Below are 27172 nucleotides of genomic sequence, written 5' to 3' on the forward strand. Positions count from 1 at the left end.
TGTGTGGGGGCTCTGCTTCCCTTTTGCAAAAGTGGCAGAGCAGCGAGCTCTCGCCGCCGCCGCCTCCTCCACCACCTCCTCCCTCCTGGTGCATTTTAGGGGTGCGTCTCCTCGTCTTCCCCGTGTTGGCCAATGAGAAGCTCCCTGGAATCATGCTATGCAGCTTATCAAGATTGGGCAGCTTGCCACCGGTGCTTGGTTTCCAGAGCCACCCAGCACGTGGGCAGGCAGGATGTACAACTCCCAGGGTGTTTCTTGACCTGTCCTGCGTTGTAATTGTGGTTTCTGGGCTGGTGGCAGGGGCTGACACTTCCAGGACGGGTTGGGTGGGCAAGCCCTGAAGTCTGTTCCCCACCCCACAAAGCCTCTCCCTGGCTGGGCTTGTGTTGTGAGAGCTGTGGGGCAGGTAGAAAGCCCTGGGAGATGGAGGGAGAGAAGGGGGCAGCAGAGTTCTCAAGTGGAAGGGGGAGGAAGAGTCTGTACCAAGGTGGGTTGGTAGGATGAGGAGGAAGCCCCTTCTCTGACTTTTAAAGGGGAGATGAACAGGAACCCCATCTCCTTCCCTCTGCAAGTGTGGCTTCTGCCATGCAAATGGTGTGCAGCCACATTAATGCTCCTATCACCTGTTTTGGTGCTTGGAAGTCCTGCTCAAGCATTTTGAGTCCTGCCAAGGGGTTGGCATCTCTCCCCACCCCGTCCTCGAAGTACAGCTTGATTTCCATGAAGCCTCTTCTGCCCCCACCCAGGCAGTACATGAAATCCTCCACCACCACTCCCTTTTTCAGAAACATTTCTCTTTTTCCTCGTTTTCTATTATAACACTCTTTTTTCTGGAATAGAACTGGGGATGTGTGTGCAGGGGCCGATGACTAGATGCCCTCTGAGCTACTGAACTGATGTCTTAATTTTACTCATAACGAAAACAGGCATGTCTTACACGGCTTTTTAAGAAGAAAACTGTGTGTGCAGCCTAGGAGCATTTTTGCCACCCAGTTATTAACACCTCAGTACCGGAGGCTGTGGAAGGCATTGCTTCAGTGCCTGTAGACAAACTGCCTTGAAGCTCCTAGCAGCCTTCAGCCTTTCTCAACCTGTGGGTCCCCAGATGTTCTTGAACTACAACTCCCATCACCCCTAGCTAGCAAGGCCAGAGCTCAGGGATGATGGGAGTTGTAGTCCAACAACATCTGGGGGCCCACAGGTTGAGAACCACTGCTGGCTGCATCTCCACATAGTTAGGGCTTACTCCCCTTGCAGGACTGATGATATCTCTGCTCAGCACCTGCCTTCAGTTCTCAGTGTCTCTTGAGGGAAGGCCATGGACAATTTAAATGGTGCCGGAGCAAGGTGGGCAAAAGACGATGTGTGGTAGATCCGACTCCAAGCATTCAATAATGGAAATACCAAAAAAAACACACAGTTGGGCTGGTGGAATTTATAGGAAGGTCGGGAGTTGATGGTCAGAAATGTGTGTTGTGTGGAAGGATGCTCTGAGCTGTACCCGGTTCTGGTACATACATCAATCAATCAATCAATCAATCAATCAATCATGGGCTTAGAATTCTTTAATTCTAGGTATGTGTTTTTCCCCATGGCTCTGGTGCATGGTTTCCCAGACTTGAGTTTCCAGCTCTTGTTGGACTACAACTCCCATCATCCCTAGCTAGTGGTCAGGGATGATGGAAACGGTAGTCCAAAAACTGCTGGAGACCCAAGTTTCCCTGCTCTGGTGGGCGGATATCTGGGTTCTTGTATGTAGAGGTTGAGATCTGCAGGTTGAGGGCAGAGCCATAGATGCACCAGCCCATGGGCAGAAGAAGGCTGACCTCCTCTGTCCTGGCAGGTTGCTGTGGTGCCCGATTTGGGCCACCGTCTCTCTGCCTCGCCCTCCCTTCCCCTCCTGCTTGATGCTGCAGCAGCACTGCCATAACCGGTGAGCCAAGGAGGCTCGTCCTGCTCCTCCTCCTCCTCCTGCTGCTGCTGCAGTGCAGGATGTGACTTGTCAGGCCTCCTGTCTTGCTTGTGCAAATAGCTTCTTGATCACTTACTCAGATACTCAACAGCGAGGGCTTGGCGCTGCCTCAGGAAGGGGAGGTGGGAGGCAGAGGTGCTCCCCAGGAGGTCTGAAGGAGGCCTCCCTGTTAGAGAGGAGAGCGTTCTGTGGGTGGGTGACAAGAAGAGGTAAGGAGATGCCCTCAGTGGACTGCAGGCAAACTCCACCAAATCTTGCTGCTTGAAGGTCCTGAAAACCACAGCAGAGAATGGGTTTGTTCTGTCTTTGCTTTGCCTCCAGGCCCTCTCCTCAGAACCACTGGCCAGTTGGTCCTAAGGCACCCAGGATTTGACCTTCAGCATCAATGTGGGGGAAATTGGGCCAAATCCCCGTGGACAGGCCTTCTGCCTTCTGAGAAATAAAGGCTGGGATTTTGTCCTTGACAGGCATTCGTTTGTATGAGAGGGGAAGTGGTGCAGAGACTCAGTTAGGAGTAGCACAGACCTTGCCTTGTCCCTCCCCCTGCCACATTAGTGCGCCCCCCCCCCATCCCATTCTGCAATACGAGAGGATGATCCTATCAATGTGTTTCTCCTCTTCCACAGAGCAGAGCTTACCTGGGGTTGCTTTCCTTTGGAGAAGAGAAGGGTGCAAACTTAGGTTGTCTCTGTAAAGTTTGAGCTTTCCTTTTCTTTCTTTTTTTTTACAAAATCTGCAAGTGAAACCTGTCTAGTACACAGCCAGAGCGGTGGTCCTAATCCAGATTCTCCAAAGCGAGGAGGAGACCATCTGTAGGCCATCTCTGCTTCTGTAGGAAGCCACAGCGGGGGGCATTGTGGTCTAAGCAACTGAGCCTCTTGGGCTTGCCAATCAGAAGGTTGGTGGTTTGAATCCCCATGGTGGTGTGAGCTCCCATTGCTCGGCCCCAGCTCCTGCCAACCTAGCAGATTGAAAGCATGCCAGTGCAAGCAGATAAATAGGTACCGCTGTGGCAGGAAGGTAAACGGCATTTCCATGCGCTCTGTTTTCCATCACAGTGCTCCATTGTGCCAGAAGCGGTTTAGTCCTGCTGGCCACATGACCCGGAAAGCTGTCTGTGGACAAACGCCGGCTCCCTTAGCCTGAAGGCAAGATGAGTGTTGCAACCCCATAGTCACCTTTGACTGGACTTAACCGTCCAGGGGTCCTTTACCATACCTTTTACCTTGTAGAAAGTCACCTTTCTTAAAAGTTCCAGGCCATGAGGTGGGCACCAGTTTCCCATGCAACAAGCCTCATCACTTCTGGAGATGCCTTGAGCTGTAACCCTCACCAGCGATACTTCCATCTTTCTGCTGCTCCCATTCTTCTTCTTATATTGATGCTATAAACAAACCCAAAGTGCAATAGCAAAAGGTTAAAATTACATTGTGGACTTTAGGAAATGTAAATTGAATATTCAGCCACTTCTTATTGAGGGGAAGTGCGTGGAACAGGTCTCGGTGTTTCGATTTCTGGGAATGGAGTTGAGAGACGACCTAACCTGGGGAGAGAACAGCAAAGACCTGGTGAAGAGAGCACAGCAGACGTTATATTTTCTGAGAATCCTCTAGAAAAACAATCTCTCAAAGGACCTGTTGATGGCATTTTACCATTGCACTGTGGAGAGCGTACTAACTTATGGTCTCTGTGTGTGGTTTGGGAGCTGCACGGCCAGGGAAAAAACAATGCTATCCAGGGTTGTAAAGACTGCAGAGAGAATAACTGGGTGCACTCTTCCCACCTTAGATCAAATCTATGCTGCCAGGTGCCATAAGAAAGCGGCAGAGATAGCACAGGATAGTATGCACACCAGAAATGATCTCTTTCAGCTTCTGCCTTCTGGAAGAAGGTATAGGGTTATAAAGGCCAGGACTAGCCGCCTGAGAAACAGTTTCTACGTTAATGCAGTTCTGGTTCTAAACGCAGCATAAGGGGCCTCTGTAGTATAGTGTATTTTAAAATGGGGTTTTAGAGTTCTTAGGGGTTTTTGAATGTTTTATGTAGTTTTGTAGTAGTTTTATGTAGTTTTGTGGTAGTTTTATGTAGTTTTTATGTAGTTTTTCAATTTCATTGTTCCACAAGGGACAATGACAATAAAGATATCGTAATCGTAATCGTACATCATGCAAAGTAAACAAGCAATAAACAAGAAGAGAAGGAAATGGTAATGGCACCAATATAAACCAACACATCCATATTCCCAGAGGTGGCGTGGAGGGTGAACGTTGAGCATCTTGGTCTGAAGCACAGGAAATAATCCCTGAAAAATCCCTGGAAACTCGCAGTTTCTGTGTAGTTTTATTTGGCAATAGCCAAAGTTGGTAAGTTCTACCACCCCCCTGCCAAATGCAGGTTTTTCGAGGGTTATTGAGATCCTAGAGTGCCAGACTTATCTGTCCACACGTTCAATAACAGCAATTGTGAGGAAGCCTGATTTAATCGTTCTAGATATTTGCTCTCCCTGTCCTTGCTGCAATTCCCTCTCAACAGGTGGGCTGTGCCCTAAATGGAAGAGGAAAGGGTGAGGGTTAGTTACAGGCTGAGCTTGGTACAGCGCCATTGTTAAGTTGTGGGTGAACATATCAGACGACACAGCGATTCTTCAGACAGCTCTTGTTTATTCACAGGCTAGAACAGAACAGAACTGAAGGGTTCAGCCAGCCTGCTTATATAAGCTCCACTACAATGCAACAGTAACAACTTTCTGTAACTATCCAATCACTATCCATTTCACTTTCAATTCCTTATTTGCATATGTGGACCTGAGTGAAAGCTATCTACAGTATCCCCATGCTGACCCAGGATGAGAACTTCAGTACATAACAGCCATGGCTGCACCAACACTGGTGAAATGCCCTTCTTTTGCACCACAGTGGGCTCCAAATGGCATCTTTGAATAGTCTTGAAGGCTGAGTTTTATGCCCTGCGTTTAAGGATCTGCAGGGAAGCAAGCAGAGGGAGGGAGCCAGAACTTGTCACTTGTCACGACCACTGAGACACCTGCTTTGCTAAGAGGCTCCTCTTTTATTTCTTCAATTCATTTCCATCCCGCCATTCCTCCAAGGAGCTCAAGGTCCTGAAGGTAATTCTCCACCTCTCCATTTATCCTCACCGCAACCCTGCAAAGTACCGTATTTCCCGTTCCGTAACATGCACTTTTTTCCTCCTAAAAAGTAAGGGGAAATCTGTGTGCGTCTTATGGAGCGAATGGTGCTGCGCAGAGAGGTAGAGCTGCGCAGTGCCCCTTCAGTGAAACGGGAGGAGAAACGGAGCCCCTTCTGTTTCTCCTCCTGATTTGCTGGAGAGGCTCTGCGCAGAGAGGGCCACCTTAACCTCACTAGGTTGTTGTGAGGTTGTTGTGTGATAGCCATTGATAGCCTTATCCTCCAGGAATTTGTCTAATCCCCTTTTGAAGTCACCCAAGGTAGTAGCTGTCGTTCAAGTTCTGTCTTTTAACCATACTGTACATTGTGCAAAGGTCTTCCTTTTGTCTGTCCTGATCTCCTACCTAGCAGCTTCCTTGGATGTGTGTGATATAAGTATCTTCAAGGTTCAGGGTATCATGATGAAACCCTTTGGTTGTTTATTAAATAGTTTAGTACAACATTTGATTCAGAATATTTTTTCCCTTGTTTTCCTCATCTAAAAACTAGGTGTGTCTTATGGTTGGGTGCATCTTATAGAGCGAAAAATACGGTAGATAAGCCTGAGAGGCAGTGGCTGGCCTCCAAGACCACCCGGTGTGCTTCATGGGGATTTGAACCCTGGTCTCCAACACTAGTCTAACCACTATGCAAGACTGTCTTTCTTGCCAGGGATGTGGAAGCTCTGGGTGGGCAGGTATCCCGGCCAATGCAGGCCATTCCTGTGATCACTGCTTGCTTTGGAAACGTAAGCTTCTCAGGCAGAGGCAAGCATACTTTCTAACCTGTAATAAACATAAGTGTGATAAATTCAGCGGCTGACCTTGTCTGGGGAAAGGCGGCTGTTCCCTTCTTCCCCGTCCTGCAGGGTAATTTGGGCCTTGCACAACCCCTGCCCATGTGCCAATTTCCACGGGCAAATAATTTGCTGCTCACCCCACCCCCTTCCCTGAACTACGTGTGGCAAGTTCCTTATACAACCATGCTCTGTTATCTGCGAACACAATCAAGCTTTGCCCTGATGTGCGAAGGAGGCAGCAATCCCCTTAATAAGGCAGCCGAGGACACACAACTTCAGGAATGAAAAGGGAGGAGACAGTTTGGACTCCGCCTGCAATGGCATTCCTTGGGTCCTGTTCTTCCTGGGGTGGACAACCCACCGCAAATCACTGCCAGTCAAATGTGATGTGGTTAAGTGGTGATGCAAGCTCTGAGAATCAAGAGGCAGCATCTTTGAGCATCTGAGCAGAGTGCTCCTGCAAAGATTGGAGGAGAGGAGAGGTTGTGGCAGAGGGGCCACCACAGCTATGGCCCTGCCAAGCTCATGCTGGCTGGCGGGGGAAGGGTAGAGGTAGAGTATGGACTTATCTCCCCGACACACACACACACACACACACACACACACACACACACACCTAGTATTGCAAAGTTGGAAGGGACCACAAGGGTGATTAATTTTTTTTAATCATTTTTATTGATTTTCCAATAAAAACAGCCAATCAACATGTCCACATCATAATCCAATTAAAAACAAAAAAACTAAAATAAAATAAAAAGGACCAAATTGTAATCCAAATTGTAATTATTAATTTTTCTGGGCTCCCCATAGTCTGGACCTCTGAAACATATCTCCAAATCTTCAGTCTTGCCTCTTCTCGTTGTTTTCATATTTTCCACATCACGAGGAAATTTTGAGTTGTTTTGTAGACAGATGATATTGGGAGACATATTGGCCCTCTCTCATGGATGCTTCAGCTGAGATTCCTGCTTCGCAGGGAGTTGGATCAAGATCACCCATGATTTAATTAATAGGAAAATTCGTCAAGTCTTAATAAGGAAAGACATTGGAAAGATGGTTCTGTGTAATCACATGATTTGGTGAGGGCTAATCCGAAAAACTAAACTGATTTTGTTTGGTTTGGGATGGTGACATTGGGCTTCATCCGTCAAGACTGCTGTGATCCTTTGATTGGCATACCTGGTTGAGGAAGGTGCTTAAGATTTGGGGGGTCCAAAGCCGCACCCAAGCTGCCCCCAGTACACCCTCCACCTTTTGGCCTCATCACCAGTGGGAACACCAAGGGCACGTCTCCTGCTACCATCACAAACCTCCTGTCCAGTTGCCGTCCCCCACAGTCTCACAGCAGACTCCCATCCCTTAGTGATCCTCCAGACCTCTGAATTTCTTCCAGTCTAGGCCTTCTTGTATGTCCCCACTTGTCTTGGGCCACCAGATCAATTATTATGTTTTCAGTCGGAGAGACAAAATCTGACCCCCTTGAATAACGGCTCCTCAAAATTCTCCCCTCAATTGAATTTGAGAGCTGACATGTGTGAATCTTCAGAATTGTTCCTTCAGGCTTGGTGTGAAAGCAAAATGCATGCTTCCCATCATTCATTTGCCCATTGGTCCACCAGCTTTTCTTCCCCCCATAATGTGAACAATGTTTTTATTTATTTACTGCATTCAAATCCCGCCTCCAAGAAGCTTGAGGTGGTATACATGTGTCTCCTCCTCAACTAATCCCGATAACAACCCTGTGAGGTAGGTTAGGTTGAGAGGCAGTGACTGGCCCAGGGTCACACCCAGTGAGCTTCATGGCGAAGTGGGGATCCGAACCCTGCTCTCCCTGGTCCTAGTTCGGCACTCTAACCACTACACCACACTGGCTTTTCAGTGCTTCTGAGGAGCACCTTGATATAAATTATTGGCAAAGGCTTTTGTTGTTTCCTCCAGCCCAGGAATGAGGCTGGCATGACGTATCTGGCTGCCTACACTTTGGGAGTGTTTCAGATCCAAGCACATCCCGAGATAATTGCAAATTAATGAGGTCCTGGGAGGTTCTTTGGGAACGGTGAGGAATTTGTGAGTAGGTGGTTGTGCGATAGACGGTGCTCCTTAGGTTTAATGATTTTGATGAGTGGCGCATCTTCTCCCCCCTCCTCTTCTCATAAGGGCAGGGAAGGCTTGGAAGTGAGGGCAGTCAAAGGAAAAAGCCAGTTAGAAAATACCATATTTTTTGCTCTATAAGCCTCACTTTTTCCCTCCTAAAAAGTAAGGGGAAATGTGTGTGCGTCTTATGGAGCGAATGCAGGCTGCACAGCTATCCCAGAAGCCAGAACAGCAAGAGGGATTGCTGCTTTCACTGTGCAGCGATCCCTCTTGCTCTTCTGGCTTCTGAGATTCAGAATATTTTTTTTCTTGTTTTCCTCCTGCGTCTTGTGGTCTGGTGCGTCTTATAGAGTGAAAAATACGGTAGTTTGGGCTGTTGGCAAAGAGCAAGCTGGGCAAGACAAGGAATATTGAGGTCTGAATATTGATCCTCACTTCAGCAGCTTGTACCCAGACCTAGACTCAAAATCCTTTTTTAAAAAAAAGATTTTTATTGATACAGCAAGAAAAAAGAAAAAAACACAAATACCAAAATACACACAGGAATAACCATAGACACATATTTTTCTTAGCAAACAATAAAACATATATTGGTCTTAACACTAAAGACCCAACCTCCCGTCTATTCCATATTTCGATTTCAGATTACTTATTGTCAGTACACACTTTTATCATAATTAAACTTTTTCTTAATATATCTAATTTCTTATATCTACCTTGCAACTATTACTGAAGTTCCTCGAATGCTGCAACAGAATTTGAACTACTATATTTATTTTTCAGATATTCTTTGAAAACTTCCCATTTTGAAACAAATTCCTGTTTTGATTTATTCTTTATTTTTTCTGATAGACCATCTAATTCGGCATATTCTGTCAGCTTGTGGATCGAATCTTGTATAGAGGGGATTTCATTACTCTTCCATTTTGCTGCGAGCAGAACTCTTGCTGCCGCCGTCGCATATAAAAAGATACCCTTCCTCTTTTGCGGAATATCCAAATCTGTTATTCCCAGGTGGTAGGCCTCTGTTTTTTTATTGAAAGACATCTTTAGCATTTTTTGCAGTTCTGCATGGATATACTCTCAGAATACCTGTATTTTCCTACATATCCACCACATATGATAGAAAGTTCCTAGACTCACAATCCTATCTTCACCGCCTCCAGGGGGAGCTCTTGTTCCAGGCATTAACACTGTTACAAAAGCCACAAATTTAGAGACCAACTGTATCTCAAAAGTCATATTTACGGGGCTCTGGTGATTTCAAGCAAAAGTAGCAGATTTTACTTTATTTTATTATTTCATTTCGTCCTTAAAATATGCTGCAGCTGCCCCCTGCCCCCACCCAGCTACAATCCTGGAGGGCCCACAGGAAGGAAACAAGGTCAGAAGGGGGCCACAGTCAGGAAAAGGTTGGGAAACACCAGTCTAATCTCAGGGCCACTAGGACATGCATTATGATGTCAAGGTCCAATTTGGTCAGGGTAACTCATAGCTCATGATGGGAAGAGGTCCCCTTGCCACTGATGCCACCTACAACTGCAACGGGAGGACCAGATCAAGCAGCACCTCCAAGCTATGAGCCTGAACAGTTCAAGCAGTGGCTTTAAATAGGTTGCAGCTATACTGGGAAGCGGGTGGTGCTGTGGTATAAGCCACAGAGCCTAGGGCTTGCCAATCAGAAGGTTGGCGGTTTGAATCCCTGTGACAGGTGAGCTCCTGTTGCTCAGTCCCTGCTCCTGCCAACCTAGCAGGTCGAAAGCACATCAAAGTGCAAGTAGATAAATAGGTACCGCTCCGGCGGGAAGGTAAACGGTGTTTCTGTGCGCTGCTCTGGTTTCGCCAGAAGCGGCTTAGTCATGCCACATGACCCAGGAGCTGTCTGCAGACAAACGTTGGCTCCCTCGGCCAGTAAAGCGAGATGAGCACCGCAACCCCAGAGTTGTTCCCGACTGGACTTAACAGTCAGGGGTCCCTTTACAGTACTTCTATACCACCAGATGGCAGTAGTCCACAGAAAGAGGCTGTATTTATACTATTATGCCACCAGGTGACAGCAGTGGGTAGGAAAAGAGGCTGCAGTTACACTATTACATTGTTTTATTACATTTAATATAATACTATTGTATATAAAATATCTTATATTTTATACACAGTAATAATTCATTTTATATATGATTTTGTTAATTGTACAGTATATATTACATATTTATCATATATTTTACAAGCAGGAACTTTCTAGTGCAGCCCTGGAAGTCGAGGAAGCCTAAAAAGTACTGTGATTTTAAAATGGATCGTGTTATTTGTTAATTTTAGGGGTGTGGGAACCTACAGCTTTGCCCTGACCCAGGGAGCACCTGATCCAGCCCCAAATTAATTGGTGGGGTAGGAGCGAATATTTAACTAGGGTTAGTTTGGTCCACCATATTAATTCAATATGGCATCTGGCACACAATTGTAGATAAATCCAGTCCAAAATGGTGTGAAACCTTGGGAAACAGCCCAGAGAAGCCTTTCACAGCTAAAATACCGTATTCTGCAGAGACTACCAAAACAACGTCCTCAGCACCCTAACCCACGGAATCACGGTTTAGAAAAAGGGGGGAGCGTCGCTCATTTCACTCTAAAATGGTGCCAAACATCAGTACAAGACCCACGAAAGCCTTTTGCAGCCAATAAACATCATTCCACAGAGACCCCCGAAATGTTTTCTTTGGCAACATAATTTGCGGGGGTCACGGCACCCCCCCAAAACCATCACCATCTGATTCACCCCTAAACGGCACTAAACCTTGAGGAATGCCCTGCAGAAGCCTTTCGTGGCCAAAAAACCGTGTTCTGCAGAGACCCCCAAAACGGCATCACATTGGTTTTGGTTATTTGGTTGAATTATTCTGATTGCAGGTTTTATATATGTTTATATTTATAAATATTAACTGTTACCAATCATTCTTGTCTCAAGTCTTCTTGGGTATGTCGGCAGACTTCTGTAATTCGTTAAAATCTTTGGTGCTGGTTTGGAGAGAATCAGACGATGTTGGGTTTTGGGGTAATACCCATGACCCTCATTTTGAGTGTCTATTGTTCCGTTTGTGGGGTTTTTGTTGCAAAACGCTGCTGCAAAACCTTTCCCCAAGTTTGCCATCAGTTTGGAGTGAATTGGATGACATTTGGTTTTTGGGTGACCCCGTGATCCCCAGCTTCGAGTACTTCTTGCTTTGTTTGCGGGGCACTGCAAAAGGAGGTGAGGTTTTTTGCTGCAAAACACCGCAAAACTTTTGCCAAAGCTTGGCGCCAGTTTGAAGCGAACCGGACAACGTTGGGTTTGGAGGCATTAGCCCTGTTTTGATGCATCAATTACTGCATCTGTGGGGAGCTGCAAAACTTTGGCACCTATTTTGAGGGGGATGCCAGATTAGGGGGTTAATAGTTAATCAAGCTTTTGGCTGGGGCTGTAGAGGGGGATGCTTCTGAGATTCAGAAGTGCCACGCAGCTCCTATCAGGTGAGCAGGCTGGAGCAAAAACGAAAAGGTGCCACACAACAGAGATAAATTAAGTGAAGTTCTGCATTTAGGTACCAAAAAAGTGAAGGGCCCCAGCCTGGGATGAGGGAGGCCTGCCTTGGTGGTAGCAGCAGCAGCCCTGAGAAGGATTCCCAGTGTCTTTGTTGGTTCTCAGTTGAGCCCAGCAGTGAGGTGTGACTGCTTAAAAAGCAGGTGCCACGAGGCTGCACTGATGTGGAGTAAGCCCATCTCCACAATGGCTCTGCTCTGCTTCCATGGGCAGAGGCAGCGAATGGTTCTGCATACCCGTTGCTGGAAGCCATAGGAGCTGCTGCATCCCATGTCCTGCTCCCCATGGCATCTCAGAAGGATGGAACCTTTGGCTCGATCCAGCTGCAGGATTCTTATTTTCTGAAACTGCTCATGGCCACTGCTCCATAGATATTGTTGCTATACAATTCCATTCACCACAGAGATGGGTTTAGGAAGCATTTCTGTATCCTTCTGCTGTGCTGAAGAAGAAATCTATGGAACAGTGGGTATATTCAGAATCACTGTTCACTATGTCTGTTTGTGGACCACTTCGGCAGCGTTGGACGTTATAAAACAAAGCTTTACGGCTTGTTTTCATCAGATAAGAATCTGACCCATTGCTTCTTTCAGAGACTTACAAAGACTTTCAGAGACTTATAAGACTTATGTTTATTTGGTTCTATGTTTTCAAGAGAATCCATCAAGAGTGCACATTTAGTGACTTTCAGAGATTTATAAGATTTCTGCTTATTTGGTTTCTCAGTGTTCCGTATAGACCATATAAAGAGTTCAATGCGCTCTACCTTTGAAGGTGACCCAGAAACTGCAATTAATCCAGAATGCAGCAACTAGACTGGTGACTGGGAGTGGCCACCGGGACCACATAACACCGGTCCTGAGAGATCTGCATTGGCTCCCAGTACGTTTCCGAGCACAATTCAAAGTGTTGGTGCTGACCTTTAAAGCCCTAAATGGCCTCGGTCCTGTATACCTGAAGGAGCGTCTCCACCTCCATCGTTCTGCCCAGACACTGAGGTCCAGCGCCAAGGGCCTTCTGGCGGTCCCTCATTGCGAGAAGTGAGGTTACAGGGAACCAGACTTCTTCGTAGTGGCGCCCGCCCTGTGGAACTCCCTCCCTTCAGATGTGAAGGAAATAAGCAGCTATCCTATCTTTAAAAGACATCTGAAGGCAGCCCAGTTTAGGGAAGTTTTTAATATTTAATGCTGCATTGTTTTTAACACTCGATTGGGAGCCACCCAGAGTGGCTGGGGAAACTCAGCCAGATGGGTGGGGTATAAGTAACTTCTTATTATTATTATTATTATTATTATTATTATTATTATTTTGCATTGTTGTACTTGGTCATTGTGTTGCCTTGGATATTACCAACATGCCTGCCTGCCCCTCTCCCTCCCGCCCCCGCCTCTCCACTCCCACTCCCAGCTGGCACCATTAAGCAAAACAGTCTCAGCTGCATGTAAAACACTTTCTAAGCAAGCAAATGGGCCTCCTCATCCGAAGAGCAGGAGAAGAGGCACCCGTGGGCGACATGCAGAGAGGGGCAGGTAGCAGTGGCAATGCCAGGCGTCAGTGGAAACGTGTGAGCCTCCTCCAAGCCCCTGCCCGCCCCATGCCACCGGCCTGCCCCAAGGAGGGAGAGGCAGCGAGCTGCTTTTTCTCTCCATCATGTCTGTGGGGCTTGTTCTGGCCGCCTTCCTGGTGGGGCGCATGGCTGCTGCCAACAGCTCTTGCCAGGCCCTCTTTAACCTGCCAGGGGACTTCATCATCGGGGGCCTCTACCCAGTCCATAGCAATAGCACTGAGAGGAACAGGACCCGCCCACTTCAGCTGTCTTCCTGCGAGAGGTGAGAGGGCTGGTTTTTTGGTGTTGTGTTGTGGGGATGGGGCTCCTCTTTCTTCTCCCATCCCTGAAGCAGAAATCAGGGCTGTTTCCTCAGCATGCTTCACCCCCTTTGACTTTTCCTCTGTCTTTGGCCAGCTGGTGGGTGACTGGGCACCTGGTTGCAGGCAGCTGTGAGGAGGCCAGAAAAGGTGCTGAGGAACACAAAAGGGGGCCTGTCTTCTGGCTGCGTCAGACCAAAAGGGGCCCACTTAGCCCAGCCTTCTCTGCTCAGAGCAGGAATCTCTCAGATAGGACTGTGGTGCAGCACACAGCGTCTTTCTCTAGCAGTTGTGCACACTCTTTTTTCCTTGGACCATCACAGAGCTGGGAGGCCAGGAATCTGGGAGAGTGCAACCTCGAGACTGTGGGTCACAATTGGCCCTGGGCTGCCCTAGGCATGCCTCTCCCCGAGACACCCACCCCTACCGTTTTAGGAGACCTCTTCTGCAGCCACCCTCCCTCTCTGCCTGCTGGCAAGTAAACTTGGAGTCTGTTTATAACTAGTTTTGACCTACAAACCCTTGCACGGCTTGGGACCTCCACACCTCGAAGGACCGCCTCTCCGCATATGAGCCCAGCTGGAATGCGCGCTTGTCATCTGAGGCCTTTACCTTCGCTCCCTGAGAGGGCCTGGAGGGTGGCAACACAAGAAGGGGCCTTTTCGGTGGTGGCTCCCCATCTGTGGAATGCTCTCTCCAGGGAGCTAGCCAGGCGAAAACATTCCTCTATTCAGGCCACCAGCCGTTAAATAATCTATGGCCTGTTAAATGCGTGTTGCGCTGGGGGCTGGGACTGTTGTTATGATTATTTAATTATGCTCCATATTATGTTTTTTATCATTATGCTCCATAAACTATGTCCTTAATGTTGTACACTGCCCTGGGATCTTTGAATAAGGGGCAGTAGATAAATCAAAATAATAATAATAATAATAATAATAATAATAATAATAATAACAACAACTACTTTTTTATATATAAATTTATTTGGTTTTTCAGATTAAAATTTTACAGTCACATATCCAACATACAATATTGAAACAAGATTCCAAAGAATCTCTGGAGCTTTCCTCCTCCCCTTTGCGGGTCCTTTTGTTAATCATTTCCTCCTGCATCTTTTATAATAATCTAAATCTTTTACCTCTCCGTTGTGTCCAAAATTCACCATTAAACTACAAGTGTTATTCCAATCCTACTAATGATTTTAACTGTTTGCAATAGTTTTTAAGATAAATTATAAATTTCCCCCATTCCTTATTAAAGTTTTGGTCTTCCTGATTTCTGATTCTTCCGGTCATATTAGCCCTTTCGGCATAACCCATCAACTTGATCTGCCATTCTTCTCTGGTAGGGTTACAAATGTGTGTGTGTGTTGAGGTACCATTTCTACAGGCTTAATTGAGCTCCGCGTTTATTTCCTCAGTCTAAACCCTTCGGGCTATGTTCATTTTCAAGCCATGAGGCTGGCTGTTGAGGAAATAAACAATTCTTCTACTTTGCTCCCCAACATCACCTTGGGATACCACATATGGGACACCTGTCAAGAAAGCCTTTACCTGCAAGCCGCCTTCCAGCTCTCCCCACAGCAGTGGTGCCGTTCACACCAAGGAGGCTGTTCCCAGAGAGTCATCGGTGTGGTGGGTCCCGACTCAGCCGAAATGACGCAGCTGACAGCAAGAGTCTTCACCTACTACGGCCTTCCGCAGGTGAGCTGCTAAATTGATGCATTAGTCTCGGTGGCCTTATTGAGAAATGGTTTCAGCATCCGACTCTGTTGCCATCTCTGCTCTGCCGAGGTGGTGGGCCTACAAATGGTCTGGTTCGTTGTGGTGTCGGCCATATTTGTGTATATGTGAACTAACTGTTGCCAGAAAAGCTGTGGAATGAACCTCAAGGGATTCTCAGGCACCAAGCAACCAGGTTGGGAGAGGGAAGGAAGACCCCAAAGGCAGCAGTTAAGTCAGCCAAATCCTTGCTAGGCCCTCACCAGTTGGGTGAATGTGTAAAGTGGAACTGGTCTGGAAGCTTTGACTTCCGCAGAATGCGGCAGGCAGGTTGCTCCCAGGAGAGGATGTCCCAGGGCTATACTGGTTGCCAGCATGCCGCTGGGACAGGTTCAAAGCTCTCATGTTAATTCATTCACAAAGCCCTAAGCAACTTGGGCACTACATGTAAAATGTCCAAATGACAGACAATAGCAAACACAGCAGGTGGCTCAGTGGGCACAGCCCCACTACCACAACGCTTGCATGCAGAAGGTCCCAAGTTCAACCCCTGTCAGGGACTGGACTGAGGAGGAATGGTGGAGACTGCCCTCCCCTCCTCCTGCACTTCCCAGAGAAGAGGGAGAGACAGTATAGATTTAGAACAGCGGTTTGCAGAAGGTCACAGTTCAGAGGCTGCAGAAGGAAGAAGCTGGGAAATATTGGGAGAGGAACAGGGAAAAGAAGCAACACCAGGGGAGAGACAGTTGACAGATTCAGTGACTTGAGAAAGCATTCCACAAACACCCCTCCTAGGACCCAGCGGGCATTGAAAGTAAAACAGAAAGCTCAGAGGCAGAAAGCACAGATCAGCCAATGTAGGGATGACACATAATAGGAGAGATGGAGGGGTTTACTCAGAGCAATGCCATTATCCAAGAGAGACTGCATTTCTGCATCCGGGGGGGGAGGAAGGGGGTGCGGTGGGGGCGGGTTAGCCCAGGTTTCACCACTGACGGGGGTGAGAAAATGCGGGGCGGCACCCATCACAGGGCCTGCAGCGCACCCATAGCTGTCAACTTTCAGATTTAAAAAGAAGGGATCAGCAGCCTCACCTGTCCCAGAGACAGTCTACGGGATATCTAACAATCCAGGATAGCAGCGGGAAGCAGTGGAAAATGGCACTGGAATAAGGGAATTTCCCGCAAAAAAGGGAAGGTTGACACTATGAGCGCGCCTGAGCCACGCATCTTTCCTGGGAGTGACACAGTGGCTTGGGTGACCGCAGACTCCGCAGTGCCCCGAATGGTAGGGCGGCTGAGTGGGAGGAGGCAGGCAGACTCCTCGGAGGCCCTGCAGAACGTCCTGCCCCGGCTGGCCCCACCTCTGGACACAGGGCACATGCGCCACCCCAGGCACCCAATCAGCTTGCTCCGCTGCTGTCGATGTCTCTCTCTGTGAATATTGACTAAAAGACATTGGTAAGAGCTTCTTGTCTTTCCCTTACTGGCAGACTGCCGTGAGGGAGGGGAAACAGATTCCTTGAAGCCTGACAAGCCCCTTGCATCTGGAATCTCCAGGCAGGGCTAGGAAACATTCCCTGCTGCCAGGCAGTGTCAACCACATAGAACTAGGTGTATGTTGTTAATACGTTGTTTAATGGCCAGTGGTTGCTCATGTTGTAGTTGTTAATGTTTTTGTTTTTATTTTTTTTCAAAAATTTTTATTGATTTTCAAAATTTCAAAACAGACATACATACATCCTGTTTAAATCTTGGTAACATTATTAAGTGACTCAAATCCCCTTGGTTGAATTTCATCATATATCATTATAACAGTTTTCCAAAATCTATTTTTTCATTCATTCTTCCTAATTTAACTTTAAACATCTTAAAACTTATCTTTACATATTTGAATCCTAAGCCTATCTATTTATCTGCAAGCTTGTCCAATTAAGTTATCTTAACATATTTAGCTAAATAGTCTTTAAATTTCATCCATTCTTCCTGATACTCCTCCTCCTTCTGGTCGCGGACTCTTCCAGTCAGGTCAGCCAGCTCCAAAAAGTCCATCATCTTCATCTGCCAATTTTCCACTGTTGGTATTTCTTGTGTTTTCCAATTCTACGCTAACAAAATTCTTGCTGCAGTTGTGGCATACAAAAACAATTTAACAACTTTTGGGGGCAATTCCAAACCTGTTATTCCAAGAAGAAAGGCCTCTGGTTTCTTAATAAATGTATATTTCAACATTTTTTTCAATTCGTTATAAATCTTCTCCCAGAAGTCTTTCACCTTGGGGCTGTAGTTGTAAATGTTTTTAAACTTGGTTGCGAGTAGTAGGTGACTAATGGACGCGATAAATGAGAGCTCTCCCACTTCCTCCATCAGCACCTGGTAAGAACACACTCTGCCCTGGGCACTCTCTGAACTGTGCACACACCATTGCATATTGCCCTCCTGCTTTTAAAAATGTGCCTGTCTCCTGTCCAGGTCTCGTACAGTATCAAGGAAGAGATCTTTGCTGACAAGAAGCTCTTTCCGCTGCTTTTCCGTACGATCCCTAGCAATGACCACCAGGTCTCGGGGCTCATCTCCTTGATCTCGGCCTTCGGCTGGGAGTACGTCTCCGCTGTGGACAGTGGCACCAAAGCCAGCGAGAAAACAGTTCAGTCTTTGATTGCCAAGGCAGCAGCCAAGGGCATCTGCATTTCCTACCAGGGGCTGATGACGGCCGATCTCCGCATCTTGGAAAGCCGGCTGCAGAGGGTGATTGAGAACATAGAGAAAGCCAGAACCAACGTTGTCGTTGTCCTTTCCAATGCGGTCATTACCAGGAAGTTCTTCCACGCTGTCATCAAACTGAAGATCAAAGGCAAAGTCTGGATCGCACCCGAGTCCTGGATCTTAACTGACACGATTGCTTCCATACCGAACATCGAGCAAACAGGCACCGTGCTTGGACTCACCGTCAAGCCAGTCAAACTGCCTCAATTTGTACACTTTGTTGGGAAAACGCTACAGCGCTCCCCGTCAAACAAGACGGATGGCCCTTTGCTCTCTGAGGCCCCGACGGTGGAGGCTTGCTCCCAGTCCTGCGATGAGAACCAACTGCTCTCCCCGGACGCTTTAGCCAACATTTTGAACAGTTCCGTTTGGCAGTGGTCTTTCTATTCGTATGCTTCCGTCTATATCCTGGCCGAGGCCCTCCACAACCACCTGGGGTGCAGCCTGCAAGGATGTCCAGCAAGCAAGGAGTTCAAGCCACGGCAGGTAATAAGAATAAGAATAAGAATTTTTTATTTATACCCCGCCCTCCCCAGCCAAGGGGATACAAGCAATGATAAAAACAAGTTGAATGATTACAACTTAAAAACAACATTAAAATATTGAAACATTAAAATATTAAAATGTAGCCTCAACGCAGGAGGAGAAGGAAAGGAAAAAAGAAAGAGAGGGAGGGAATCAAATTGGCCCCCAAGCCAAAGGCCAGGCGGAACAACTCTGTCTTACAGGCCCTGCGGAAAGAAATCAGATCCTGCAGGGCCCTGGTCTCATGAGGCAGAGCGTTCCACCAGGCCGGAGCCAGAGTTGAAAAGGCCCTGGCTCTGGTTGAAGCCAATCTAACTTCCTTAGGGCCCGGGACCACTAGGATGTTGCTATTTATGGAAGCTCCCATGGAATATGCTCCCATGGAGGTAAGTTCAGGGGAGCAGGTGTTGCATGCCACCACTGCTGCTGCTGTTTTGATAAATAGCATCCTCTCCCCGGGGCTTTTCCTTTCAGCTCCTTTGCTCCTTCCCAAACATCTGGTATATTTGGGATCAGGCTGCTCCATATCTCCCTTTGTTCAAAGGCAGGCTAGGAAGCATCTGTCCTTTACCCTCAATGCCTGGAGGAAGACGGCTTGCGGCACCAAGGGACTAAAGCGCATTTGCCACTCGCCTCCCTCCTGTGTCCATGTGCAACATGTCTAGTTGTATTATTATTATTTTTATTAATTGTTTTTTTTCTCTTTCTTATTATGTTTTTACTGAAATTTTATTGGTGTTAGGCGCCCTGAGCCCAGCTCTGGCCGGGGAGGGCAGGGTATACAGTGAGGGGCAAAAAGTATTTGATCCCCTGCTAAATTTGCCTGTTTGCCCTCTGACGAAGAAATGACCAGTCCGTAATTTTAATGGTAGGTTTATTGTAGCTGTGAGAGACAGAATAACAACAGGAAAACCCCCAGAAACCCAGAAGACAAAAGTCAGAGATTGGTGTGCATTATAATGAGTGAAATAAGTATTTGATCCCTTTGCAAAAGATGACTTGGTACTTGGTGGCAAAACCCTTGTTGGCAATTACAGAGGTCAGGCGTTTCTTGTTGGTGGCCACCAGGTTTACACACATCTCAGGAGGTATTTTGTCCCACTCCTCTTTGCAGATCCTCTCCAAGTCAGTAAGATTTTGAGGCTGATGCATAGCTACTCAAACCTTCAGCTAGAGTTAAACGGGCAAATTTAGCAGGGGATCAAATACTTTTCCCCCTCACTGTAAATAAAATTTGTTGTTGTTGTTGTTAGTTATTGGTGGTGTGACTTAATAGCATCCGATAGGTGTCAGCTAGAGCCTCTGCAGCAATGGCTGTGGTCAGAGCAGTTTCCCCAGCTCACTCGGCTCAGAGACCCAAGGCAAGCAGGTGGCATTCAGATGTCCACGGCAGTAGCTGCCTTTAAGATCAGGTGCCCTGAGGTTGTGGGAGGAAAGGGAAGAAACTTGAAGCAGATCTCTCCCATCACCCGGGAGAGGAGTGGGTGCAGTGTCTGTAGCAGAGCTTTTTCTTTTTCTTTTTTTTAAAAAGGAATTTCCATGGGGGAGCAAGAGAGTAAAGTAAAGGTAAAGGGACCCCTGACCATTAGGTCCAGTCGTGGCCGACTCTGGGGTTGCGGCGCTCATCTCGCTTTATTGCCCGAGGGAGCTTGCGTACAGCTTCCGGGTCATGTGGCCAGCATGATTAAACCGCTTTTGGCGAACCAGAGCAGCGCACGGAAACGCCGTTTACCTTCCCACCTATTCATCTACTTGCACTTTGACGTGCTTTCGAACTGCTAGGTGGGCAGGAGCAGGGACCGAGCAGCGGGAGCTCACCCCGACGCGGGGATTCAAACTGCCAACCTTCTGATTGGCAAGTCCTAGGCTCTGTGGTTTAACCCACAGTGCCACCCGCCATGGGGGAGCAAGAGAGTTATAATGCCAAAAGGGCACTTTTAACCTTTTCATTAATATTAACTAATTTAAATAAATAAAAAATAAATAAATGCCATGAACCGTGCATTTTAACAGCAAATCGTTGTACAGTGGTAAAGGTAAAGGTAAAGGTACCCCTGCCCGTACGGGCCAGTCTTGACAGACTCTGGGGTTGTGCGCCCATCTCACTTAAGAGGCCAGGGGCCAGCGCTGTCCGGAGACACTTCCGGGTCACGTGGCCAGCGTGACATCGCTGCTCTGGCGAGCCAGAGCCGCACACGGAAACGCCGTTTACCTTCCCGCCAGTAAGCGGTCCCTATTTATCTACTTGCACCCGGGGTGCTTGCGAACTGCTAGGTTGGCAGGCGCTGGGACCAAGCAGCGGGAGCGCACCCCGCCGCAGGGATTCAAACCGCCGACCTTTCGATCGGCAAGTCCTAGGCGCTGAGGCTTTAACCCACAGCGCCACCTGTGTCCCAGTGTACACTGTACACACTGTGTACACTGTGTGTACAGTGGTACCTCAGGTTAATAACTTAATTCGTTCTGGAGGTCCATTCTTAACCTGAAACTGCTCTTAACCTGAAGCACCACTTTAGCTAATGGGGCCTCCCGCTGCACCGCCGCTGCATGATTTCTGTTCTCATCCTGAAACAAAGTTCTTAACCCGAGGTACTGTTTCTGGGTCAGCGGAGTCTGTAACCTGGAGCATCTGTAACCCGAGGTAGCATTGTAATTTAAAGAAACTTGGCATTTAAATTCTAACTAAATATGCCCAGAATGCCTGACATAATTTTTCTATAAAATCCTGCTCAGCGTGAATCTCTGGAGAAGGCTGACATTGTCTCCTGCCTCCAGCTGAAATAAAGCAACCAATTTCAGGCCCCAGGGATCATCATCTCTCAGGCCAGTGTTTAGCTGTGCTACCCACACATCCTTCAACAAGCACAGTAAACACCTCCCCCTGCACCCCCCAAGAGGCAATTATCTTCTCATTTCAGTTTTATGAAGCATTGTACAAGGTGAACTTTCCTCTGCAAGACAACACCATCAAATTTGGCCAACAGGGAGATCTGTTCCTGGGCTACAACGTCATCACCTGGAGCTGGGAAAATGGCACAGCTGCTTACAAGACAATTGGCAGCTACAGTTCCCAAGCCCTGAATATCAACAAGTCTGAAATCAGTTGGCCAGCTCCAGGGAATCAGGTAAGACACCAGGCGAAACACCTAGAAAGAAGGAAAACACAAGCGATGCTGGATGGGGATGATAGATGTTGGGAGAGAGAAGTTTGGAAGAGATTCTTACTCTCCTTAGCAGAGCTAAGCACAGTGGCGGATGCTCCAATTTACATCTGCCCACCTTTAAACAAATGTTCCCCACATAAATGCTCAGGCTAGAATAAATCACAGGGACTTAGCTTTCCAAATAAGTGAAGCTTTTACTCACAGAGATTCCGGAAGTTACAAGAAACAAGTCTCTATCCACTGGCAGTAAAAATAAGAAAGAAAAGGTTCCAAATGACTCCAAAAAGAACTTGGTTTCCATATGAAAAGAATCATGCAATCTGTTAACCTAAAGACGCAGACTTTAAAATCTCCTTTTTGGAGAGATTCAGTTATATTGCAGGGAATCCAGTTGCTTATTTCAGGAAGCACAGAGGGGGAAAGAGAGAGAAGGGGTGGGGAGGAACCTGAGCTCAGGTTAACCCTTTCATTCACACAGCTGTGAGTCAGTAGCTAGATCTTACAAAAGATGGGAGCTGTACTCCAAGCATTTGGAGGACATCAGATTGGGGAACAGCTTGGGGCTTACTTGGACATAAAAGAACCTCAGTCTCAGTGACCAAAAAGATCTTTCTGAGAAGCTTCATCTTGCTGCTTCCATGACATCCACATTTTGCCTATCCAAGGCGTTGCTGCAGCTCCTGGATAATTTACAATATCCTACATTTACAATATCCTACATTTTAATTTTAAATTTTTTCATTCATTCATTTAGACAAAGTAATAATCATAAATAAATAAGAATAAACATGTGTACCCCACCACTGAGACCATTCCATTGTAACTATCCAGCCTCCCAAAATTTCAACACCTTGTGATGGTTTGACCTCCTTCTGTTTTAACAGTACACTACATTTTTCTGATATAATATCCTACATTATCCTACATTTTTCTCAACATAGATTTGCATAAAAGCCTTGTGATATTGGCAGACTGATTTGTTATTCCTTTTTAATGACGCCTTTTAATGACGGATACCACACTGCATGCAGTGCAGTGAACTACCGACTGACTTTCACGAGTCGCCAGCAACTCAAATGCCTCCACCTAACCAAACTCTCCTGCTCTAGGTCCCCAAATCATATTGCATAGCAGTGTGTGAAGTGGGTCAAATCCGAAGCAAGCAATTGCTGGAGGAGTGTTTATGTCGCTGTGATGACTGCCTGGAAGGGACCTATCAAAACGAAACAGGTGAGTGCAAACACCGCGTGGCTCAGAGAGCCACATTTGTGAATCTGAAGACCGGCCTCCGCTATGAGCTAGACAAGTTCTAGCTTCCTCCCTTGACTCAGAGGTCATCAGTGCCAAGTAGGCAGAGGCGGAAGGCAGGAAAGAGTCCCAAGGTGTAGGAGTTACGAGTGTCAGATAATGTGCTGGGTTCAAATCCCCATTCATGAAGTCTTTTGTGATGGCGCCAATTCCGCCGAATGAACAACAGTCCAGGACAGGAGCGCAAAGGGCCTCTACTGTTCACTTTTGCCTGTCCCTTCATGGGCTGACAGAGGGTCCTCTGGAGGGATTGTTTTTGTTCTGAGTCACAACACAGCTTCTCCCTCTGCCCTTTTCCCCTCTTTCCCAAGCAGAGACTCAGGCAAAGGGCTCTTTGTGGATGGCAACACAGGCTCCAGCAATTGTCTCTATCTGTGACTCCACGACCTTTGCAACGGCCCATGCCGAGCTTTGCACAGAGTGTGGGGCTCTGCAAAGCCCCAGGAAGCTCACCAGTTATAAGACATCATCTGGGGGAAATGTGGGATTAAAAAATAATTATTAATTAATTATTACGTATCATGATTATTATGATTATTATGCCAGATTTTGCACAGAGACTGAGGATTGGCCAAAGCCTTTTTCACTGTCCACAATGGGAAGGCAGGGCTCAAAAGCAGAACTTTAGAGCTGGAAGGGACCCCAAGGGTCATCTAGTCCAACCCCCTGCAATGCAGGAATCTCCGCTAAAGCAAATGGCCATCTAAACTCTGCTTAAAAACCTCCAAGGAAGGAGTGTCCACAACCTCCCATGGGAGACGGTTCCACGGTTGAACAGCTCTTACTGTCAAAAGTTTTTCCTGATGCTTAGTCGGAATCTCCTTTCTTGTAACTTGAAGTCATTGGTTCGAGTCCTACCTTCCATAGCAGGAGAAAACAGGCTTGCTCCCTCTTCCATGTGACAGCCCCTTGGACATTTAAGGATGACCATCGTATCTCCTCTCAGTCTCCTCTTTTCTAGGCTAAACAATACAGTGGTACCTCGGGTTACATACGCTTCAGGTTACAGACGCTTCAGGTTACAGACTCCGCTAACCCAGAAATATTACCTCAGGTTAAGAACTTTGCTTCAGGATGAGAACAGAAATCGCGCTCCGGTGGCGCAGTGGCAGCGGGAGGCCCCATTAGCTAAAGTGGTGCTTCAGGTTAAGAACAGACCTCCAGAACGAATTAAGTTCTTAACCCGAGGTACCACTGTACCCAGCTTCTTCAACCATTCCTCATAAGGCTTGGCTTCTAGACCCTTGATCGTCTGAGCTGCCCTTTTCTGCACATGTTCCAGCTTGTCAACATATCTTTCCTAGCCTGGGAGAGATCCCTGCACGGAAGTCCTGGAGAGTCAATGTAGCAACAACACTGAGCTAGTCGGTGCCTGCCTCGGTGTAAGGCACTTTCTTCTACTTCTAAGCTGACTGAGCTTCTCCTTTCGTCCTCTTCAGGTGGAGACACTTGCATCCTGTGCCCCCCGGGGATGTGGTCCCCTCTGAAGAGCAGCACCTGCTTCCCCCCGCTCATCACGTATCTCGACGTCACCACCACCACCATCTTGGCCCTGGTAATCCTGACCATCGTCGACTTCTTCCTGCTCTTTGGCTGCTTGCTGGTTTTTGCCCTCCACCGTCAAACGCCGGTGGTCAAAGCGGCCGGGGGCAAGCTGGCTTTCGTCATGCTGGCCTCGCTGCTGGCTTCCTGCACCACCACCAGCCTGTTCGTCGGGAAGCCCACCGAGGTCATCTGCCTGATCCGGCAGCCCTTGTTCGCCATCAGCTTCACCGTCTGCGTCTCCTGCCTCCTGGTCCGCTCCTTCCAGATCATCTTCATCTTCAAAATGGCCTGCAAGCTGCCCCCCGGAGCCGCCAAGTGCTGGGTTAAGTACAAAGGCACCTACGTCTCGGTTGGCCTCAGCTGCGGCCTGCAGGCCCTCATCTGCCTCCTCTGGCTCCACTTCTCCCCGCCTACATTGCAAGAGGATTTTGTGAGCGAGAGGGAGGTCTACCTGCAATGTTCAGAAGGCCACTTCATGGGGCTAGGAGGGGTGCTGGGCTACATCACCCTGCTGGGCGGTGCTTGCTTTGCCTTCGCCTTCTGGGGCCGCAACCTGCCCAAGAATTACAGCGAGGCAAGGCTCCTCACCACCAGCATGCTGGTCTTCCTCATGGGCTGGGGCTGCTTCATGCTCATCTACATCACCACCGAAGGGAAGGGCAAAGGGATCCCTGCCTTGCAGATGTTCACGGTGCAGACCAGCGTCTACGCCATCCTCTGCACCTTCTTCCTGCCCAAATGCTACCTGATCCTCTTCCGGCCGCAGTTCAACACGGTGGCCCATTTCCAGACCTGTATCCAAGCCTACACGGCCACAGTCAGAAACGCCGAGCAGTGAGAAGCCTTCCTTGGGGCGGGGGAAAAGGCTGAAGCACCCGCTTCTCCCACAGGAGAAAGCCCGGAAGGACCGCGGGAAAACTTCTGCTTCAACAAGAAACAGGGGAGCCTGGAGACAGGGGCTGCACACTTCACCTGTGTTGTAAACGTAGGGCGGGTGCTCGGAATCAGAGAACGTCTGTGCACCCGAGGGCCAAATAGCAGAAACTACAGAGTGAGGCTGCATTTATATATTCCAAGCTTCTGAGAATTCGGTGTAGAATTTCAATGGATTTTAGGGCAGAGGTTCAATGAAAACAGGATTGTCGACGGTGCTGCTTGGCTACTGCCAAAGAGCACTGGTCCACACATAAGCAACTCTCTCTGCCACTTGTCTGTGTAATCTTTATTAGGGATCCTACGTAAGAAAGTGGTAGCTGCTCCTCTTCCCTCCACCACCATCAGAAGGCAAGATCAAAGGCCCAAGTAAGACACCCTCTTTCCAGAATTAGGGCAGGGATAGGGAAGCCTTAGGGGGGACCCCCTCTAGATGCAGCTGGAGTTATGCTTGTCGTCGTCATCCTCCCTGACTCTTGGCCACATGGTCTGCTGGGGCTGATGGGAACTGGGAGCTCACACAATATTGGGCAGGTCCCCATTCCTGGTACAGCAGGAAGGAGGAGGGTGAAGAGGAGTAAAGTCAAACTAAAGGAGAATCTGGGGAGGGGGCTGTTCCTTCACACTTCAGCACCATCTACCCAGGGCAGCAGAATTATTTTACAAAACTTTCTGTTGGTGTTTTCAAACTGATCCTTAAGTTCAGTAGGGGTGATCTATGAAGGGGTATCCCCACTGTAAGGTGCCCCTGGGGCAAGGCATTTGACTGTTTTTGTAAATAATTTACAGGTTTGCTGCTAGGGTTTTTTAAACAACCAAGCGGTATATAAATTTTGTTAAATAGGATAAATCAATGCTTTGGAACACTTAGCCAAAAGTAGACTCGATTCAGCATCAATTCAACTCAAGGATTTTAATAACATGCATAACACCTAAGTTCAAGTTAGGGTGCGTGGAAGAATTGTGTTTTTGTTGGTTTTTGCATTGTTTTCCTACATTTGGGGGGGGCAGTCATACCCCTGCTGTGGACAAGTGTGTGTCTGTTTTTATGTTGGATGGCATCTCAAACAATTGAGGCGTCCCTTCTGGATTTTAGGCACGCAACTGCATTGATCCAAAGCTGCTTTCTTTCTCTTAAACATCTATAAATAGTGAATATGAAAATTAAGCCTAGAAGTCATTTGTGCGTAGTCAACATGAAAAATGTCTCAACCATCTATGTATTCCCTGCAGTACTCTCTCAGAATCGTTCTTATTTAATCACTTCCCTCAACATTTATCTTCTATTTGCATGACTTGACTAGGCAAACCAGATAATTTGATAAGCAAACACTGTTTTGCACGGAGGTCAAAATGCCATTTTGCACCTGTGATTCTGCAATTTAGGCTTCAAAAGTTTTGCTAGAAAGGGGGAATGGAGGCCGTGGCTTCAACCTATCCCTTGTCAGTTACTTGCTCCATTGATGGTCTGGTGAAACCTTTCATCTTTTCAAACAATGAAACAAATCCACCCCTTTGCCTATGCTGAAGCATTGCAAGACAAATACGTGGCTTCATCTGATAAAGCTTAGCTGAATTCCAGCCCCAGGATGGCTGCCCACCTAGCCCCAACTTCATATGGCTTCAAGGCCACCATCTTAGCAAGCCTGTTCTGCAACACATTTGGGTAGCAGGTGGTCACTGCTTAATTTTTACAGTTCGGTGGTTTTATTTTTGCT

At 47.5% G+C, this 27172-nt stretch overlaps 1 protein-coding gene across 1 annotated transcript; it reads left to right on the forward strand.

Annotated features, from left to right (window-relative positions):
• The first annotated feature begins 13032 nt into the window (after positions 1 to 13032).
• On the forward strand, positions 13033 to 26400 carry LOC310850721 (taste receptor type 1 member 1-like). Its single transcript, XM_083752559.1, has 6 exons — positions 13033 to 13453; positions 14914 to 15196; positions 17686 to 18465; positions 21423 to 21629; positions 22778 to 22898; positions 24416 to 26400. Exons 1-6 carry the CDS (start codon positions 13275 to 13277, stop codon positions 25357 to 25359), a joined length of 2514 nt encoding a protein of 837 aa, XP_083608685.1. The 5' UTR covers positions 13033 to 13274; the 3' UTR covers positions 25360 to 26400.
• The last annotated feature ends 772 nt before the right edge of the window (positions 26401 to 27172 follow it).

This window comes from Podarcis gaigeae, assembly GCF_964106915.1.
Source record: "Podarcis gaigeae genome assembly, chromosome: 8".
NCBI classification, from domain to species: domain Eukaryota; kingdom Metazoa; phylum Chordata; class Lepidosauria; order Squamata; family Lacertidae; genus Podarcis; species Podarcis gaigeae.